The sequence below is a fragment of the Seriola dumerili genome, unplaced genomic scaffold, assembly GCF_002260705.1.
Source record: "Seriola dumerili isolate Sdu_G_001 unplaced genomic scaffold, Sdu_1.0 BDQW01000056.1, whole genome shotgun sequence".
NCBI lineage: Eukaryota > Metazoa > Chordata > Actinopteri > Carangiformes > Carangidae > Seriola > Seriola dumerili.
The window spans coordinates 6,264,043-6,278,665 of NW_019174311.1; the positions used below are offsets into that span (position 1 = coordinate 6,264,043).

At 41.5% G+C, this 14,623-nt stretch overlaps 1 protein-coding gene across 1 annotated transcript; it reads right to left on the bottom strand.

The window, feature by feature from the left end:
• Nucleotides 1–6,418: 6,418 nt before the first annotated feature.
• On the bottom strand, nt 6,419–12,005 carry dhh (desert hedgehog). The gene is made up of 3 exons (XM_022741779.1): nt 10,834–12,005; nt 7,812–8,073; nt 6,419–7,658 (listed from the first exon to the last, which is right to left on the bottom strand). Exons 1-3 carry the CDS (start codon nt 11,143–11,145, stop codon nt 6,841–6,843), a joined length of 1,392 nt encoding a protein of 463 aa, XP_022597500.1. The 5' UTR covers nt 11,146–12,005; the 3' UTR covers nt 6,419–6,840.
• Nucleotides 12,006–14,623: the final 2,618 nt, after the last annotated feature.

Here is a 14,623-nt window from a genome sequence, read left to right on the forward strand (position 1 = left end):
GAATGCCACCAATTAAATATGGCTGTTATGTCCTCACTTTTGCTGATTCCTTGTGTTAATCTGACTAACGTTAGCACTAATGCCATCGAGCTTTCTCGCAAACTCATGAAAATAGCACCAGTGTTACAATAGACAGATCAATCGGAAAACGCTTTAGCAATTCAAGTTAATATTTACCCAGCAATGCATAATCCAAATCGGTGAAACTGCTCCGACAAAAAGCACAAAATGTTACAACTAAAATGGTGTTTTCCTAAATAAAACAACCATAAATCGGGATACACAAAGAAAACACAACTTCCGTATGTAGAGCTTCCTGTTGCAGCGGGGCTCTTTTCGTGCAGAACCATTGTCGTTCGCATCATAGTTCCGCTATGAGATTCACGCCATAAACAAAAATACTGTTAAACAAACAATACAGGACTGGGTAGGCTCACCATATTTTTCATTCACAAAGCTAAAAATGGGAAGTCATATCAGATTTTTAATGTCTAAAGTCCAGTAATGGTAAAGATAGTTTAAAAAAGCGCTGATCGGCTTAGACTCCCAACATATATTTCAATTGTGGTATAATAACAGCCTCACAGATATTTGTCAATATGATTTTGAACCTCCAAATGTTACAAAATAGACAACCGAGGGAAGATGCAATGCTTTATGTCCTAATCTAATGTGCTCAAAAGACAATAAATTAGACAGTGGCGTTGACATATAGAGCCAGCGTAGATTTCATCAGTTACACAACAGAAATTGTGCCATCATACTTATAAAATCATCCTGTGAGCTAAGGTTACCACACACACATTTCGAAATATGTCCTATTCATTGTCACTAATGCAAATGGTAAATGGTCAGTGCCGTGGACGAGTGCGCTTTTCTTTTGTTATTAATATTTAGGAGTAGAATTCATTACAAATTAACATCAATAACAGCATGTAATGCATTATAACAGTAAGCCAGTGTACTAGTGTATATGCATCTTTGTCAAAATAATGTAGGACTGCTTTTCATGGCTGTCCAGTTAAAGCTTAAAGGGTAGAGCCAAAACTCCCAAAAGAAAATGCAAAATAAACCTGCACTATTCACTTCACCTACACAATATGCGGCGCTACATTAAACCATGCTAAACAGGTGGCATCAAAAGCTGTCAAAAGCTTAACGTAACTGAGATGGACAAAATGAATTTATCTATGTAACGTTAACGTTACATCTCCGTAATAAACATATTCGATGGCAGCAACACTGGAGACTCACTCCCTTCTCCACAGCAAACTAACGTCAAATCAGAGTCCTACATAAACTAGATGATGATATATCGCAGCTAATGGTCATGTAAAATGAAGTTGGCAATGTGCAAAGCAAAGTGATGACATGATGGCTAAGTTAACGTCTGAACACCCTGGCTAGCTAAGTTAACGTTAAAAGTGTTAACGTTTACAAATTAACTTTCCCGGTGAGTGTGTTGTTATTTTGTAATGTTGGCCCACAGCCGCCGTAATTTGTCTGCAATGATACAGTAAAAGATACTGAGATTTTTTATAGTTGAATAACTGCAGCGCTAAGCACTATTTCTCAATGTAAACACCGACTTCAAAGGGTTGATTCTGTCCAGCAAATAGCCTTGTCCATATTACTGGCGACAGACTGATACGGAAAAGCTAACAACTACCAACGGTGACGTAGCAGCAAAGTGTCCCGAAGAGGTAAAACTACGAGAAATACATTCAATTTTATGCACAGAAACATACACTTCTAAATATGTCAACCGGCTGCTCGGTGGATCGTAACTTGGACACAGCCAACGTAAAACATATCTCAACCTGAAGTTAGCATCCAGGTGCCATAGCTAGTTCTCCAGCAAGTAGACAATCCCATCTGGTCGTGGCTACCAGCTAAACGATTCCGATAGCAGGGCTAACATTACCCGGTCTAAGGTCAGGGTTGGTGTGTCTTTAGGTATGTCTGTTGCAATAAGTTCAAAGAGGACATAATTAAATCAGCTCACCTCACAAAAACAATATCGTCTCCTCATACATCAGCAAAATCCAAACAGCCACACAGCTTCCCAAAATGCTGATGGTCGCTTCATTTTATGTACCGGACTAACGCTGCGGCTAGCCGGCTGGAGGGAGAGTGGGGGAAGTGCACGTCGGCGGAAGGCAGGCTGTGCGGTGGTGCTAACTAGCTAGCTCTTCAACTAGAAGGATAATGCTATGGTTAGCTAGCTAACCAGCAACTTGAGCTGTGTGTCGAGTGGTCGTACACTGCCGGGGAACTACTAAGCACCGAGACAACTCTTCAGCCAGTCCCGAAAAAGGTTCCCCAGCGTCATGCAGTGAATCCAAACACTAACTGTCTGCCTAGCTCCCTGCTTGTGGATGTAGCTCGAAGGCTAACAAGCTAACATTAGCTAGCTTCTGCTCTGTTCTGGAATCTCGCTCGCGAGGTCGTTAAAGCTGCTGCAAGTTTACACAAAATAGACCGTCCGGAAATTACATCCCCGAACTTTGTTGACACGCCAGGAATTGTGTTTTTCTTTAAGTTTTAGTCGACTGCAGACACTCATCTACCTAAATTTACAGCTCAACTTTGCATAGGTACCCTTGTATGGGTCACTAGCATCTCTTCACTTCGCTGAACTGCGTTGCGTCCGCACACGGTTGTTCCGCCAAGTGACTAGCCGGTGCTAGCTGTGCTAGCTAATAATAACTACGTCAAAAATTAATTCATGCAAAAGAACGGACAACAATCGTGTTTTATTACTACATACAGGTGAAGTGTGTTGACAGCTCGAGTTCAACAATGAATAACTTGGTGCGAGGTTGATCATTTAGCACATAACATAAGATTTTAATCTGGAGAGCGCGGGCCACTGAAATATGGTGGATATTAGATATTAGGTCATTAGATTTTCGGATTCAGGGAAGCCATTTTTCATTAGATTGTTATGATTGTAAGACCAAAGCAGCTATGGCATGCCTGCAGATGAATGCATCGTAATAAATGTTTCGATTAATGATGGGGGGCGATCTCATTGAGTTAGATTAGGTTCATATCTCGTGGTGCAAATTCATTTCGCAATTAACATAACAAATAAGGGTCTGGTTGCAAATCACGGTTGCTAAATCCTTATTCTGCCTCTGTTTCTGTACTGCTATACATTGCGCATTTGGCTGGCGTGACTGAGAACGAAGTGCAATCGTCGATGGCTTGAATTTTCCATAATCTGAAGTAAACCTCGAGCAGCAGGTTCACTGAAAATGGACGAAATAAGAATATCCACGTAATGTTGCTCATTTTGACATGTTTTAAGGCTGTATATCTGTGGCGACATTGTTTAACTTTATTCCCCAGGCATATGCCCTACTTGTAAAAATCTATATAACGACATGGCGATGAATAATCAAACTGAAGTAACTGTACAGACCTTAAAGAATACTATATTGTCTTGAAAGCACACTGCCATCCAGCAGACAAGTAGGCTACACGTTACAACCCTGACAGTTAATTATTGGATACCAAGTGGATAATTTAAGTTAATTTTCTTACTTAGTTATTTATCATTTGTTTGGAAGTTCAAATCTGATCTTCATCTAGGGTAAGGAGCAATCACAATCTAACTGAGGGTAAACATTAGACCAATCCTGTGTGGGTCGGATTGGGTTGTTGGCCTTAATATGGTTTCCTTATCATTGTGAGAAAATCACAATGGCAAGGATGACCCAGGAAGGATAGGTTCAAGACAGCTGCTCTGAGTATTCTCAATAGTTTAACTGTTAATTTAATTGGAAGTACTGAGTGACATAGTGCAATATTGTCACAACAAAAACTAGTGAACCCAACTACTCAGTTGTTATTGAGATAAGGGCAGAAAGTCCTCAGAGAAATATATGTATAAAATATATAAATATATTTTTGAAGCTTTTATTTATCTATTTATCATAAAGTGTGGCACTGTCCCAAAGTAATTTTTATGAAAAAAACATTTATTTCATTCTGTAGACTATGAGGCTGTACTGCCAGATCTTGCGAATCCTCTTGTGTATGTGTAGTTCTTAAATCAAGACAACAGCCTTCCCATGCCGCCCTCTCATGGGCCACACTGTGAAGGAAAAGCCTGAGGCACTACACACAGTAAAGCTAGGCTGTCAATGGAATGATCCTATGAACTTGCAGAAAATTAGGTTGGGTGACAGTCTGTCCCATTGTGAGAAGGTCACAGGTTTAATCCACATCAGCTTCTGTATATCTCCTGTCATGCCCTAGAGAAAAACACTGAACTGTTACAGGTAAGTAGCTTACTTATAAGCTATAACTCAACACTTATAAGTAACTGTAGAGAAGAGCATCTGCTAAGGTAATGTTAGTGATTTCACACAAATGCCTGACGACTCATGTGAAATATATTGTGCACTCTTCTGTAGGCAATGAGAAAGCATCTGCTGCAGGGGGGTGATCTGCAGTTGACCCTGCAATGTGAAAGTTCTGTTTTAATGTATTTGTGTAGAAGCTTGTGTACAAAATGTGCACCTCAGGGCTCAGATGAGCATGCTGAAGAGAAAGGCGTTCAAAGAATTCTTATCAACAGGGTGAATGCAGTTGGCAAATCTCCATGCAATTAAAAAAGGAATTGTCTTCCACATTTGGAATGAAATTATGAATGTTTTGGTTGTGATAGCACTTAAGAAACTAGCTTCAACTGATATACACCCAAAGAATCTGGTTTAAAGTTTTAGTTTCTTTTCATAATGATCATGAGCTATTTGTGTGCACAAAACTTTAAAGTAATCAACAGCAGTTCTTAGAGGGCTATGCTTTTTAAAATCATGAGTTCTTGACTTACCAGTACTATTTAAACAGTTAAGTGGTTTCATATCAAGTTAAGTCACATTGTTTTTGATAGTTGTTCACTAGATTATAGACGATAAATAATTGATTGCAGAGGTGTTTAAATAATTGAAAAATCAGCCTATGAGAAGACAGCTGAAGTTTCAATCACATATGGCTTGATAAGATCTGATGTCTGCCATACAAAAAATATTGACCCTATTCTTCAGGTATGGCATGTGAAGTGATTAATTAATTTTCATTACAAGGCCCTGGAAAAATGATGCACTTTAACAAACAAATAACATATTTGTTTAGTTAATGTGTGAGTATCTCTGCTTGAATGTGGGGTGTGCAGGTTTTCATTTTGAAAACAGGTTGTTACTGGGCCCCCTGACAGGATTAGTTAACTCCCCATTCAGCTTTAGCAAGATTGGATTAGATTTTGGGAGGCTGAGACTGGTTGGAAGACAGTGACTGATTGGCCAATGGATGTAAATCGAGGGTGGTATTAGGACACCAGGCCTCTCCCATTGGCCGGTCAGTAGAACGAGTGCTTTCCCATCTGCCTCCTGCATCTCAAGGATAATCCCCTAGAATACCTCCACAGATGTTTACAACAGAACATAAACCGGAAGAGGAGAATGCAATGTACCTTTTCTTACAGTTAAATAAATTTAATTGGAAAAAAACACTGATGTCTACTTCTATAGGATGTAGTTTGGTCTGTTTGGAGTTTGTTTTCTGTTCATGATTTTGATAGTGCGGACCACTCCATTCATATATTTGCTGCATTGTCAGTGCTGTAAAATGGATTCTCTGAAAAAATTGCAAATTAATAATGTATTATTGTTGATAGACAGTTACCAATAAACTAAAAGTGTTATAAATTAAGTCAAATCATGGTTTATTAAATTAGAGTTTAGAGTTCATTATTATGTGTATGGAGAAATTTAGGAAATGACATGGATAATGTACAGGGGTTATACCAGTTCCTCCACAAGGGGGTGTATGACCCTGGATTTCTGGAGTATAACCCTGCACATTATTATGAATCTTTGAAACATTGTTTTACAGTAAACATAATTAAAGTAGATGTTTAATAACAACTGTCAAATTAAATGTCAAAATGTATAGTACAAACTGGTGCAAGTATGGAGCATGTAGCAAATTAGAAAGTTGTAGACACAATGGACTGTACGACAGTACTAACAGATACAGTACTTGTGACCCTAATTGATCAGTAGATACTAATGAAACTGTCTCTTGTAAGAAACCTGATAACTCCCTTGAAGTAGCTGTGTGATAAAGTGTGCCTGTGATAAAGTCAAGGTGGCGGCACAGTGTGGGGAATATTAAGTATGTCTGGGCTTTTTATTAACCAGTCATTCCCTCAGACTGGATTTCCACGGTGACATACATAACGCTCAACAAAATGAGCCCTGGAATTAACTTTTACATAAATTCTTTTCCAAAATGAGCAAAAGGTAAATCAGCTTAACAAACAAAATTTACTCCACATCTGAAAAAAGAACAGTGTTGCTTAATAAAATTACATTTTAATTTGTTTTATGACATGAAAACATGTGAGGACATACAGTACATGTAGTGGAATTATAATAAAATGAAACATTTATATATTATGATTCAGAAAGTACAAAAATAAAGATTCTATTGTGGGAAAATGCATTACATCCCATTAGAATAATACATATATATATTTTTTTACATATAAAACTGAAATAATTAAAGAAATAACTTGATGTACAAATAGACTATAATACAGTCATTTTGGTATTACCATTTTTACATCAACCTGCTCAGACAATCTGTGTCTGCATATATGTATTAGCATATCATTATGATAGAGTATAATAAAAAAAACAAAAAAAAAAAACAAGCAAGTCATTCCAATGTTTTTAATTTATTGAAGAAATGAACAGGAAGTATTAGGGTAAATGTATCAAAATTGCAGTACATGTATTTTGAATATAAGTCTATAGTTTTAGGCTTTTAAGGATGAAAGGAGTTGGAGTCTAAAAAGATGCATCCAAAACTGTACAGTAATCTAGCATACCAGTGCACATCTGATGTCTGTCTTTGCAAGGAGTGCTTCTCTTTGATTCCAATCCTCAGAGGTTCACTCAGATTGTCTCGTTTGTTCAGAACGCCATTATTCACATATACACCTGCTTTATCCTTTGTGGCCAAAGTGCTACAATGAAATGGAGTCTTAGTGCGAGCTGTTTCACCAGTGGTCTGCTGTTCTTTTGTTGTCTCCCCCCACAGTAGCAGGTTGAATGAGGAGAGGAGTCGCAGAGGTCCAAACGCCCAGTGTGCGAGTCTGTGGTTCTCCACCAGTGCATAGCTGGATGCAAGCACGCCATCAACAAACAAAGTTCCAGCGTCTGTCAAGGGCGCATACACTCCCAGGCTCTCCTCTACTGAAACTGAGATGATTCGAGATGGACGTACGTGACCCTCCGCTGTATGGATGAGAACACAGTCTCCTGTTTTGGCTCTGCTAGCAAACTGAGCCTGGTGCTCACTGCTGTCGAGTCTGCAATAGGGGGCTAAAAAGACCAAGTGATGTGGAGTGAGGGCCAATCTATGGCCATCCTCTGTCTCCAGAGACAGAAAAGTAGACCAGCTTTCTTGGTCCCGGTGCAGAAACAGGATGACTTGGCTAAACACGACTTGGCCTGTCCCAGACAGGGCCATGACTCTGTCCCCAGGAGCCAGTGATGACAGGCTCTTCTGCCCCCCTCCAGCTACAGTCACCCGGGCCCAGCCTGGGAAACAGCCACCTTTTTCCACTGCAACAGAGTGATCTGCAGGAAGGTCAGCAGAAAAAGCCAAGATGACTAAACACAGATTATGTTCCTTTTTTGTCTTAAATGTCCTGATACACCATACAGCGATGTGATGGCATTTGACACAGTTAACAGCATGACCTTCTATGAAAGCTCCCTCTTTAAACTTACCAGCTTTTACGGAGCAGTGGATATGATATTTGGACTCATAGTGGACCCAGTCAAAGCCAGCCTCCACAGCCAGCTGGGCCAGGAGACCATACTTCTCTGTTTCCCTGTCATCAGTGGTTATATCCACGGCCCGGCCTTCATAGTGCAGAGAGCCAGGAGGGTGGTGACCGTCTTCATCCCAGGCCTCTGTCACACGCAAGTGTACCCCTGGCCACTGGTTCATCACTGCGATAGCCAGCTTGTTCAAACAGTCCTTGCATCGCTAGAACAAATGAGACAGACGGAAGGTTTGAAGTTTGGAGCAGTAAAAAAATATCCCACCCCGTGCAAATATTAATCATAGTTTTGAAGCAAATCTAAGGAATCTTCTTAAAAAATGTTTTTGCTTCACTTTTATGTTTAAAATGTAAAAAATGGCCAATAATTTGCCATCTGATTTATAAACGGACTCAAAAATCCAGTGTGGCTCTAGAACAACATTATTCTAAAGAAAACTACATTTATGTTTAAGTGAGAATCCGGTAACTGCTTCCTGCTTGGTGAAATACCCAGATTCATTATGCCAAGAGTCAAACAATCAAACAAACATATCTTCTCTCTTCTCACTTTTTTTTAAAGACTAATGTGCAAAGCATTCAGGTAGAAATCGACCTTAATATTAAATATGTAATATACCTGGAAAAATGTTAATGATACAACTTTTGATTTTTAGGTTATTTTAAAGTTTTATTTTTTGATGTTGTTAAAAAGTGGAAACAAGATCAATGAGGTATTTTTGAAATATGAATAAGCAGAGTCAATACTGGATGCCGATTCAGTAAAACTGAACCTCGATCTTAGTTTTGTGATAAAATGAATAAGGATATATGATCTTTTGGATTAACGTGTATTTGTGAGTCTCTTTTTTTAGTTATAATTCCTATTTTTGTCTGTTATTTTGCCTGAGGGGAGGGGTGAGTTGAGTGGCAGGTTTATTCTTAGGTGTAGAAATACTGTATTGAGCGCCTTATACTGTGAGTTTTTCTCATGTAGTTTTGGACACTTTTGCTTTAGGACTTAGGAGATAATAAAGAAGAAGGATTCTCAGGTTAATTTTAAGGCAACAATTATATTTTTAGTCACTCTGTCTGCAGCACGTTCAATGTACAGAGAAAGCCATGTCTCAACCAAGCTCAAGCCGAAGTGACAGACACTTGTAATCATTTATTAACAAGGGGAATGGCACCTAAGAAGCCAGGAGGTGTGTACAGTATGTGACTCTACTCTGTACCTCAGTATACAGACAGACTTCAGTGCAACTCAGAAAAAAATGATTCCATTATTTCAGCACCGTCTCTGACTCCCAGGTTATGATTGTTTGTTTGCTGGCATTGTCACACAATTCCTCCTCTGCTCTGCTAAAGTCCATCTCAACCTTGCTCAAACAATCAGGGTACAAGAACAAAGCTACTGTAGCCAGTTTGGCACATTCCTTGGCCTTTTCGACAGGGTGACAGAATAATCAAGGCCATTCTCTGCCTTTCCAGATTGTTCCAGGCTTGAGTTTCTCTGTTTCACCCCTGAGACATTTAATCAGAAATGTGCACAGTGACTCTTAACACCCCCGTGGGCCGTAATATCACAGACTGTCAGCATTGTCACAAAATAGCAGCCTGAAAAATGATGACGTCAGCATCTGAAGTGATACACTCATCATCATCTCCTGAATTCACTTGTGACCTGTGATGTGGCAGGTCTTGTGGCCTATAATTGACTTATTAAAGCTTATCTTGCAGCTGATTTTTTTATTTATTTATTTTTTAAACTGAGGGTTGGGAGAGAAAGTGATGAGAGTGTGAGAAGGAGAGAGTTGGGTGAGAAGAAAGCAGTGTAGCGGAGAGTTGAGGTTGGGACTAAAGAGAGAGGGCAGAGGGGAAGAATGTATGGGCATGGACTTGGGAATGTGACACCAAGAGTGAGAAAGCGAGAGAGACAGAAAACAAACTGGGTACATTTTCCTCGCAATGCCATTGAAGAGAGGCGTTTCATTGTCAGAACTACAATAGTCGCTTTTCCGACGGTGCCATTACTTCAGCAGGCGGGAATTTTGTATAGGCGACCCCTCTGAGTCTCCAAATGACGCACAAAGAGCGTCTTTCACATCTGGGCAAAAGAGGGGCACATGCACGCATACACACACTCACACTGGGCATCAAAAGGGCACACATATACAGCCAGAGATTTCCATCACAAAAAAGAAGAAAAAATCACTCGGGAAGATTCATATCCTAAAACAATCACAGAAAGCCGCAGCATCCAAAACAGAGCGACGTCTGAGTGTCAGGGAACCCTGTGCCATTCAAAATGTGTAGTCCAAATGTTGTTCATCTCCCTGCCCAGATCTTAAATCCTCTTGGCCACCAACTGTCTTTTCTAGGCATGATCTTTAAATGTATTCATCCCAAGTAAACAATCAGGAATTCAAGTTTAAGTGCCTGGATATTTCTCCTGGCAGCCACACTGAGAACCTGCCATAGGAATAGTTTTATTTCCAATAACAAAGACTTTGGTTAAAGATTAAAAGGAAGTGTTCCTGAAGGAGAACTCGGTCTCTTAAGGGGTAGTGTTGAATTACATCCTGATCTTCTTATCACAAGAAAAGGGAGAGGGAGTTAGGTTAAAACGTACACACTCTGTGTTGTTTGTGCGTTAACAGCCGGGCAAGGGCAGGCTGTGAAGAGTACAGCAAACAGTGAACAAAGTTACAGGTTTTAAATTTTGAAAGGTGCAATGCTGCATTTTTGCAGAATACGGCATGTAAACTGACGTCTGTCCCTTCACGTAAATGTGGTTAATGGATCATCTAGAAGAGGGATTGTCTGGAAAAGGATCAAGAGAGAGTGAAACAGTGAGAGCACCTTTGAGCCAATCTGCAGCTGACTTTATGCAACAGTCGCCAGGTGTCATTGGGGTTCATGGAAACCAGTCCATCCTTCAAATCTGAGACAAATGAACCTGATTAACAACAACATACCAGTCTCACCTTGGTCATGAAGCGGTCTGCGTTGGTGTTCTCCTCATCTTTGAAGACAATGTCTGGGTTGTAGTTGCACACAAGTTCGTTGAAGCGCTCAGAGTTGCGTGTGATCTTGCCCTCTGCTCTCCCGCTGGCCCCGAGGTTGTTCTCTGAGAAGTTGGGGAAAAACTGCTTGTAGTGCATGGCTGTGAGTTTTCTGTGCCTGGGGCGGACGCTGCCGTACCCGGGGCCCGGTCCGCATCCCTGCACCAGCCATATACAGGTCCATGCAGCAAGCAGGCTGGGCTGTGCCAGGCGGGCCCACCAGGACTGCTTCATTGGGGAGGGTTGGGGCTCCCAGGAGTCAGTGGCTCACAGTGCCTACAGCGATAGCCCAGTTCCAGGTGTGTGATAGCATGTGAATGAGGATCAAATCTCGGTCCATTCCAAGTCATGGAGTATTAGTGCTGTTATTTTCATCACAAAAACCTACTGAATGTTGGGATATCTTGATACTTCTTCTAACTGTATTCAGTCTTATGATCAGAAAAGAGCTTAAAAGTACAGAGACAGATGTTCTGACTCAAAGTTGACTGTTTTGATGATTGACCTCACGAAAAGCTACAGCCCAGTGCCTGATCTGATTGGCTTGAATCTAAAGTTTCTAAAGTTTGGCACCAGTTATTCAAAAGAAGACATAACAGCTTTTCTGTCCAAAGGTTTCAGCAAGTAGCCTATCAGCTTCCTCTAAGTCTCCTGTGAACCGAAAGTCATCTTCACACGTCCTTCGGAGGTACCTGTCTCGGCGCAGGTGTTTGTTCAATTTTTTTTTATTTTTTTTTATTTGGGTTTCTGCTCACTTACCGCTTTCCTCTCCACGCAGTTCCCTTGACGAGGCACACAAAGTGACGCACGCCTAAAGCCCGACGGCTCCCTGACTCCCTGCAATTCCTATTGACGCTCCTGTGGCGCTCTCATCCTCTTTGTCCATCCAGAAATGCGTCCGTTGAGACTCTTGTTTTTTTTGTTTCTTCTTTCTCTCTTTCGTCCACCGTCTTCTGTCGCGTTTCAGCGCTCCTGGCCACCTTGCACCAGCCATTGGGTCTTATTAGCGTCCGGACAAGATTGCCCTCCCTTCCTCTGTGCGCTCCCACTGCGACAGCACACGCCTCCAATTCAACTTTACAAAGGACATATGATTAGCCTACTTATGTTAACACAATGACCCCCCACCCCCCTTCCACCGCATTAAAAATCTCCAAAGTCAAATCAATGCTACTTCACAGCTCAACCTACATTTACTAAAACTTTACAGACATTATATTTTAAATAATGTAGATATTAACGTTGTGAGGCATATTTAAAGCACAAGCAATATTTTCACAGTTGGGAAAACAAACTCTCATGACAATTGGATATCTCTGAACCAACATGCCTTGCTTCTGTTTGCTCATCCCACCCTCCAGTGTGGACGGGTCAACTGTTGATGACTCTGTCTATTAATAACACACGCACACACACAGAGTTGAAGGTGAGGGTCTTAGAGGTAACACAAGTGTCCAGCCTTGACACCCCTGACTGTGACTTACAGTGCTGCCTTCCTGTGTTTGGGGAGCCAGCCTGACCCCCCCTGAACCCAGTGCACCCAAGACCTCTCCACTGGAAACACCCGCTGGCCACATCAACATATTATTTTTATCCATTTCAGAACAATAGCTGGGAGAGTCATAAAATGTGTCAGATAATGCCGAAGAGGGAGCAGAAAAGAAAGGAATCATTGTGTCTCAGGGGCCTGACACGTGTAATCACATACGGAAGCTTAAATTAATGGCAGATTAAAGGTCGTAGTGTGTCACCATCCTATCTCTGGCTTCCTGGAACACTTCAGGACTCGATGCATCATGGCCAGTTCCCTCACAGTGACTTTGTTTCAAAGAGGCTTTGGCCCTCAGCAGAGCCGCTCACTGCTTTCTGGGGGTTTAAAGATGCTTCCAGGTTAAATCAATGTTAAAACAAACTCTAAACGTCCCGCAGAAAAATTCTCATGTAAACTCTTACCTAAAAAGCAATTGAATTTCTCATAGTGAGCCTGTTCTAAACAGCCCTTGAAATGTTGCTTTTGCATATAGGCATGAGGAATAGGTCACAGAGCTCCACAGTGACCGTGGAAAGGCATCCCTTGTTGGGGAAGTTTCCAGAAGATCCCAGGATGTTGTAGGGAGGGGTGGCAAGGCGAAGCTGCATCTTCCTGTCCTCATGATAAACATGGAAGAGGGATCAAGTCTGGCCCGAGCAACACAGATGAGAGATTTCAGCCTTCATGTCAAATGCAGGGAATGACTCAATCAAAGAAAAGCAACAAACACTTTCATATCTACAATTACCCACACCAATGTTTCTTTTCAAAGCCATACAAGAGAAGAGATTTCCATCTGACATGAAAGGGAAAGGAAGGAAGCAAACATCTGCGGGTTGGAGATGGAAATAAAGTCATTATTATTAGTTTTTATTTTGGTGCCCCTATCCCCCTGCCTTCCCCTGCCTCCCCCTGCCTCCTTCTGGCTCTTAGCATTTTACTCCCCCATTTCAGGATGGGAGTACATGGCTGGATGAATGGTTTGGTTTCCTGCAAAGCCACAGAACAGAAAATGAGATCTTTCCTGCCTGGGTAAGACTCCCCTGCTTTATTCTTTCCAAAAGGACACACATGCTTATACCTGGTGGTCAAATACAGTATGTACCTGCAAGCCAGGTTTTCCTTCGTCCGTGGGGCTGTTGGTGAAAAACAGACACTAAAAACTACCTCATAACTGGCAAATACTGGTCATATACAAGTGCAGCCAAAGATGAAATTAGGATTGGAAGCTCTTTTTTTAACGACACATTTATCATAGAATAGAAATTAGGTTTTGAAACAATGCTGGCTTTGACATCTCAAGTGTTTGTCTTGTCTCTTGGAGCTGAATAGACACTCTGCAGGATCCACTTCCTCAGATGGAGGCCGTTAGAAGGGTTGAGGGGGGAAAAGGAAAGTCAAGGAACTGACACCTAACCACCTCCCTCCCCGCTCCCAAACACACACACACACACACACACGAGCGCCCCCCGTCCTTTCTCTTTGCCCACCACTGCACCGCCCATTCCACTGTCTCTCACTGTGTTATCAGCGCAGGAAGAAGCAGGGTGGTGCATTCTGATGTGGCTGCACACACTGCATGATTCTTGGCCTATGTATTTTAACTCTGTGTTGTAAGTCACACACCGTGCTTCACTTTAAAATGATACACCTAACACTGCATGTGCCGTGTGTTGATTTCAGGTGTGCCATGTGAAGTCAAGAGAGTGTACATAAACGTGTTGAGTCCAGGTTTAAGTTAACTTTGCTCAGCCTTGATATGGCCTTTTAAAAAGAGGCACCAGTGAGCTGAAGTTGAGGCGATGCTGCACTGAAGTGGACAATAGACTGAGAAGGGTGGAACTTCCTGGCCCCAGACAAGCAGGTCAGAGGTCAGATACGATGCTATACCTTGTTTTGTAAAAAAAAATATAATTTGCATTGTATAGATCACTCACTGTATGCTTAAAGAGCTCTCTATTAAATTGAATCAAATTGTGATATTACAGGTTTCTCCCTAAAAATACATGTCACACCAATCACCCTGAGCCAGCCAAGCAAAGGCCTGTGCCAGTCAATAGTGTGAGGCAAGTGTGCCGTGAGTGTGCAGGCAGGATGGCGGGCAGCTATGGCAAACCGACAGTATGACCCATTATCAGTTGATTAGCGAGCAAGTCTCGCCTTTTCCTGTGAGTGGTTCTG

Bases quoted from the DNA above. Each gene is read 5' to 3' on its own strand.
- dhh (XM_022741779.1), bottom strand. From the start codon at position 11,145: ATGAAGCAGTCCTGGTGGGCCCGCCTGGCACAGCCCAGCCTGCTTGCT. The intron at 8,074-10,833 runs GTGAGACTGGTA...CATTTGTTCTAG, and splicing joins CAGACCGCTTCATGACCAAG to CGATGCAAGGACTGTTTGAA. The intron at 7,659-7,811 runs GTAAGTTTAAAG...ACCTTCCTGCAG, and splicing joins CCACTGCTCCGTAAAAGCTG to ATCACTCTGTTGCAGTGGAA.